Raw genomic sequence first — 6,514 nt, forward strand, 5'->3', positions numbered from 1 at the left:
TTCACTTGTCAAACGTGTTTTATCTCTAAGTGACCTTTTTGTTAATGTTGTAGATTGTGTGGGCCACCATGTCAGATCCGGAAACAAAAGTAAAAGATTGATTAACACATTTTGCCTGTGAAAAAATGTTATGGGATGAGGAGGTGGGGGGATAGCGGGATGCAAAGTACAAAGGGAAAAGAAAAAGGCAATCCAGGGAGCGACAGAAGGGCTGCGGACTCCTCTCGGGGCATCCGCCGGCACGGTAAAACCGGGGTTGAGGGCAGAGGACTCGGTACGCTTCGGGAGCGCGCGGACACAAAGCGGGACGTATATAGCGCCCGGGTGGATACCGTGTGCATACCCACGAGGTTCTCGACACAGCCTAGCTGAAATCAAACACATAAATGGCGAACCCATACTCTCGCTAAGGCGAGGGGCCGCCTCCCCAGGCCCCCGGGGCCGGCGACCAGGCCAGCCCGGCGGCTGCAGGGACGAAGGGCTCTTCTTCGAAGAGGACGAGGAGGGAAGGGGAGGAAGAGCCCGGCAGCCCTCCCCGGCCCCGCACCGCGCTGCCCTGCGCGGACGCGTCCGCAGAGCAGCGCGGTGCGGGGCCGGGAAGGGCTGCCGGGTGCTGGCACACAAATCGAGTTTACTCGAAGGATTTATTCCGTAAATTGAATGGCTTTTTCTCCCGAGGAGCCCGTCTCCCCCTCTGTTTTCCTTCCTCCCTCTCTCTCTCTTTCCCCCTTCAAGTCACACCAGGCTTGTAATCAGCAACAAAAGCTGACATAAATCAAGGGCGGATTGACAGGGGCTGACAAATAACTGATTGATTGCGGTTGGGGAGCACTGACAATTGACGGCGGGGCGGAGAGACCCGAAAGGCGGCGGCGGGCGGTGCGTGACAGCCCCGCGTGTGACGACCGGCCTCCCCCAATCCCGCCGCGCTCCCCGCGCCGCCGCAAGCCGCGCCGCAGCGCCCCGGCTCCCGCCCGCCGCGGGCGGCGACGTGCAGGCCGGCGCTCTGCAGGTTCTCGTCCGAGCCTACCCCCGCGTTGTGAGGCGGGAGGGGGGGAAAAAGCGCCCCGCGCCCTTCCTCGGGGCCTGGAGGGGACGCGGCGCGGCGGAGGCCACGGAGCTGTCCTAGCGGGCTTGCCCCGGGGAAGGCGGGGGGGGGCGCGGGCTGGGCCTGTAAGCGCCGTGCGTGGCGGGCGGGCGCCGGCAGGCCGTGCTCGGGGCGGTGTGAGTGCGGCCGGGCCGCGCTCCGGGCGGGGGGGCGGCGGAGCCCTGCGGCCGCTCCCCCCCCCGGCAGGCGAGGCGCCCCTCAGCCCCGCGGCCGCCCCCGCTGCCGCCGGGGTATGCGCGGCGGCTGCGGAGGAAGAAAAACGTTCGCGGCGCGTGATGTGAAACAGAGAATTAACGCCCAGCCCGTCCTAGGAGCGAAAACAAGGAAGGAGGGGAGGGGAGAGGGAAGGCGGACGAGAAAGGGAAGGGAAAAAAAAGAGCGAGAGACCATTAAAAACAGAGAAAAAAAGCCCCAGAAAAGGGAACGTCACATCCCCTTGACCCTCCAATCACCTCGGGGTCCCATTTGATTGGAAGGCGGCAAAGGCTTTAATCTCAGACTAATTCAGCTGCTTTTGAAGTGAGTTTCTTTGCCAGATCCCGGGCTGGATGGGCAGCGGCTCGCATCACAGCTGAGCGGCGGAGGCGAGCGCTCCGCTCCGCGCCGCACCGCGCCGCGCCAGCCGGGGGAGCCGAGAGCGGCCGAGGGGGACAGCGGCACACGCTCGCAGCCCCCACCCCCGCCCCCAGCACAGCCCAAGGATTACTCGGCTTTTTTTTTTTTTTTTCCTCCTCTTTCTCTCCGGCCGGCTCCCCCTTTCCCTCCCCCTCCCCACCCACGCCCTCCCCGCCAGAGAGAGCCACGGGACATTTTGTGTTTGTTTTCGTGCTCGGGCGGCGTGTGGCTTTTTTCCCCTCCTCGCCCGCAGAAGGCGAGCGAGCGTTTCCGAGTGCGAGCGGCGCCACTTGCCCCAGTTTTCATGCAAGGTTTTGGGTCATGATCACATCGCCCTCGCTTTCTGCTATAAGAAGTAGTAAGCGCAGCAGCAGCCTCAGCGAGCCCGGAGGCAGCCCCCGCCGCAGCCGCAGCGCCGCCGACCTCGCCGGGCCGAACGGGCACGCTGGGAATAACGGCAGCAGCAGCGCCGCCGCCAAGCCCTGCTTCCACGCCGTCCCCCCCTCGGACCCGCTACGCCAAGCCAACCGCCTTCCCATCAAAGTCTTGAAAATGCTCACGGCGCGGACTGGACACATTTTACACCCCGAATACCTGCAGCCTTTACCCTCCACGCCCGTCAGCCCCATCGAGGTAAGGACCTCGGCCCCCGGCCCCCCGGCTCGTCCTCCGCTCCCCGCCCGGGCGCTCGCTGTGCATGGCGGCTCCGCCGGCCTCCCTCGGCACTTTCCTGCGCTTTGAAATGCACTTACACCAGGAAATGGGCTTCTTTTGATCTAGAGTTAGTGCGAGGAACCGCTTCTGGTTATTGTTTCCATGTTTACTGGGCTGATTTCTAATTCTCGTGTAAATTAACTTCTTATTTGTGCTCTTTTTAGCCTTTTTTTTTTTTTTTTTTTTGAGAGAGAGGAGGGGTGAGTGGAAGGAAACGACCCGCTCTGGGGTCGCGATCCGGCCACGCAACTAAGCAGCGCTCCGAGCGCCAAACAACCTTGCTTTTGCAGGGAGCGGTTGGGGCGGGGGGGGGGCGCGGAGAGGGACAGGCTCAAGCCTGGGTGCGGCAGGATAACTATTTCGGCTCCTCGACCGTTCCCTTTCAAGCACCGACACGCGTTTGTAGTTCGGGGGCCCTATTCGTCCCTTTTCTCCTCTGTCGAGGTTGTCGGTTCCCCTCCGCGTAGCTCGCTGTTCGAGGGACCGAAACTCGAAATGGAGCGGGTGGTGCGAAGGGTGTGTCCGTGGGAATGAATGATTTCATTAAGGTCTCTGCGAAGCGAGGACACCGCTCTCCCCCGGAGCCCGGCTCGCCGGCTAGCTCGGGCTCTGTTTATAAATAGTGTCAGCAGTCAGGGCGCAGAAATGCTGCAGTCGCTGTAGTTCACGGGCGGGTTTGTGCGCCTGCAGGGCCGGAGCGGCGGGGCGGCAAACGCCGAGGCGCCGAGCTCCGCGCTGCCCGGGCCGCTGCCGGGGAAGCAGCGGGCGCTGAAGGCGGCCGCGGGGGGCTCGCAGGGATAGGAAAATCCCCAGCCCTTTTTAAAGGCTTTGTGGAAAATGGTGCATGCAGGGGAGGGGGCTGTCAGGGTGATGAATGCGCACAAAATTGTTCATTACTTCCAGGCTGTTCTCTGCGAAAACGTACGGGACGAGTGTCCTAGGTACGCCCCGGGGTTTTTCTCAGACCCCGATTAAACCTCTGTCTTTGTGTGTCCTTCTGATTTCCGCAGCTGGATGCGAAGAAGAGTCCCCTGGCCCTTTTGGCACAAACTTGCTCGCAGATAGGGAAGCCGGACCCGTCCCCTTCCTCCAAACTCTCCTCGGTCACCTCCAATGGCTCCGGAGGCGACAAGGACTCCAAGTCGGGCCCCTTGAAGCTCAGCGACATCGGCGTGGAGGACAAGTCGAGCTTCAAGCCGTACTCCAAGCCGGGCGCGGAGAAGAAGGAGCCGGGGGCGGCGGGCTGCGCGGGCGCCCCCGCCGCGGGGGTCGCGGCCGGGGAGAAGTCGGGATTCCGGGTGCCGAGCGCCACCTGCCAGCCGTTCACCCCAAGGACAGGCAGCCCCAACTCCAGCGCCTCCGCCTGCTCGCCGGGGCTGCTGCCGGCCGAGGGCAAAGGCGGGGAGGACAAGAAGGACTCGGAGAGCTGCGGAAAGAGCGGCAGCTCCGGCTCGGAGGGAGGCCCGGGCACCGCCAGCATCAGCCACAGCCGGATTAGCGTGAGCTGTGCCGGGATTAACGTGGAGGTCAACCAGCACCAGGAGAGCACGCCGGGCTCCAAGCCCATCGCCTCGGACTCCGCCTCCTCCTGCAGCAGCACCACCGCCACCTCCTCCACCTCCGTCCTGGGCTCCGGCCTCGTGGCCCCCGTCTCCCCTTACAAGCCGGGCCAGACCGTCTTCCCCCTGCCCCCGGCGGGCATGAGCTACCCGGGGACGCTGGCTGGAGCCTACGCCGGCTACCCGCCCCAGTTCCTGCCGCACGGAGTGGCGCTGGACCCCACCAAATCCTCCAGCCTGGTGGGGGCCCAGCTGGCCGCCGCCAGCAGCCTGGGCTGCAGCAAGCCGGCGGGGTCGAGCCCGCTGGCGGGCGCCTCGCCGCCGTCGGTGATGACGGCGAGCCTGTGCCGAGACCCGTACTGCCTGAGCTACCACTGCGCCAGCCACCTGGCAGGCGCCGCCGGCGCCTCCTGCGCCCACGACCAGGCCCTCAAGTCCGGATACCCCCTCGTCTACCCCACCCACCCTTTGCACAGCGTCCACTCCTCGCTGACCGGCGCCACGCCGCCCTCGCTGGCCGGCCACCCTTTGTACCCCTACGGCTTCATGCTCCCCAACGACCCCCAGCCACACATCTGCAACTGGGTGTCGGCCAACGGACCCTGCGACAAGCGCTTTGCCACCTCGGAGGAGCTGCTTAGCCACTTGCGGACCCATACTGCCTTCCCGGGCACCGATAAACTCCTCTCCAGCTACCCCAGCTCCTCGTCGCTGGCCAGCGCGGCGGCCGCGGCCATGGCGTGCCACATGCACATCCCCACGACGGGCGCCCCGGGCAGCCCGGGCACGCTGGCCCTGCGCAGCCCGCACCACGCGCTGGGACTCGGCAGCCGCTACCACCCCTACTCCAAGAGCCCCCTGCCCACCCCCGGGGCCCCCGTGCCCGTGCCCGCCGCCACCGGACCCTACTACTCCCCTTACGCGCTCTACGGGCAGAGACTCACCACAGCCTCGGCCCTGGGGTACCAGTGAGCGCAGGCAGCGGGGCTTTGACACACAACACAACACAACACAGAGTCTAGCGGTGAGGGAAGGAAGCCCTGCGAAACTTTATAAAAGTTGGAAAGGAAAAAAAAAAAAATCTGACTTTTTATAAAATAGTGTTCATTTGAGGACTGGATCCATGAGCACTGTATTTATTTATGTTAGCTTCAAGCGGGACAACGAATCATAAAGTGCATTACTTAACTGAGCTCAATAGGTAAAAGTGGAACACCCATTGTAGAATATAAATAAAAAGATAGAGGTCTTCTCTTTAATGTTACTTTAAAATTGCTATGATTGTATTGTACGTTCTTATTTAATGTCTCATTGAAACAAAAAAAATTTACATGCATGTTTGTTACTAAAAAACAACTCGCAATTTGTCAGTTATAATTTCAAATTGCAATTATTTTTAAGGTGTATACCCTTGAAAGAGAATTGGTATTTTTTTGTATGTATTCTGGAAGAAAAACAAAAACAATTCTATTCCAAAAACCTCATTTGCCTTATTTTGTTCTTTAAAAGGAACACTTAACTATTTTTAATTTTTAAGTCCACCCTGTAAAAAGGGTTAAGTAAGGTTTACGTCATGTACTAAAATAGACAATGTATCGCTTTAAAGATTAAAATTCCGTATATTTGATGTATTAAAAGGTTTTACTTTTTTTTTTTTAAATACGCTTTGATTCTGTTATAAAAACCCGAGTAGGTCTTGGATGGAGGCGACTGCTAATTTCTCCTTAAGCGTTTATTCAATTTTAATTAAAAATAAAAAAAAAAACCCAAAAGTTTTTTTATTGTAACCCCAGGGCTCTCTCTCAAAAAAAAAAATCAGACGGGAGTATTTTTTTTTTTTTCCCCTTCAGTAGAATTCGTAGGCACGAAATAGGAAAACTGAGAATCGGTTAAATCTCTTTCACTTTCCTAAGGAAGATTAACTTTTTTTTTAAAAAAAAATGTTTTTACTGTGAAAGCCTGTTTTTTAAAACTGGGTTTCAATTAAAAGACTTCATTCTTTCTTTAGAAAGAAATGAGGAAGGCAGGACTTATTTGTAAAAGAGTAAGAAGATTATCTGAAAGCTTTTTTTACAGTGTAATGCATAACTATTCGTCTCTTTTTCTAAATGAGAAGTTCAGAAGCAATTAGGGAAGCGCTGTTTGATCTCATCCAGTTATTTTCAATTTCTTTCTTCAGTTCGTACCGCAGCACAAATGATCATCACGTTAAAAAAAAAAAACCAAAAAAACCCCGGACTGCTCCGAGAACTCCTTTTCTTTTAAAAAGGAAGGGAAGGGGGACAAAAAAACCCCCAGAAGTCCATCCATTATTTGGTCCGAGTTTGCTCTTTGCTGAAGCGCGGTGCCAAACTCGACGTGATGCCGAGAGGGTCTGCCCCTGCCTGCGCCGCGTCTCTGCCTCCCCAGCCCGGGCTTCCCAGGGCCGCCGCCCGGCTCCGGCTCGTCGTCCTGCACTCAGGTAGGAGCGGGGGCTGCGACGGGAAAGCCAGAGCAGCTACCGAAACCGCGGAACGCA

At 58.4% G+C, this 6,514-nt stretch overlaps 1 protein-coding gene across 1 annotated transcript; it reads left to right on the forward strand.

The window, feature by feature from the left end:
- The first annotated feature begins 1,306 nt into the window (after positions 1–1,306).
- On the forward strand, positions 1,307–5,656 carry ZNF503 (zinc finger protein 503). The gene is made up of 2 exons (XM_076338445.1): positions 1,307–2,356; positions 3,448–5,656. The coding sequence occupies exons 1-2, from the start codon at positions 2,045–2,047 to the stop codon at positions 4,966–4,968; spliced, it is 1,833 nt and encodes a 610-aa protein (XP_076194560.1). The 5' UTR covers positions 1,307–2,044; the 3' UTR covers positions 4,969–5,656.
- Positions 5,657–6,514: the final 858 nt, after the last annotated feature.

This window comes from Aptenodytes patagonicus, chromosome 5 (genome assembly GCF_965638725.1).
Source record: "Aptenodytes patagonicus chromosome 5, bAptPat1.pri.cur, whole genome shotgun sequence".
In the NCBI taxonomy this organism is placed as follows: domain Eukaryota; kingdom Metazoa; phylum Chordata; class Aves; order Sphenisciformes; family Spheniscidae; genus Aptenodytes; species Aptenodytes patagonicus.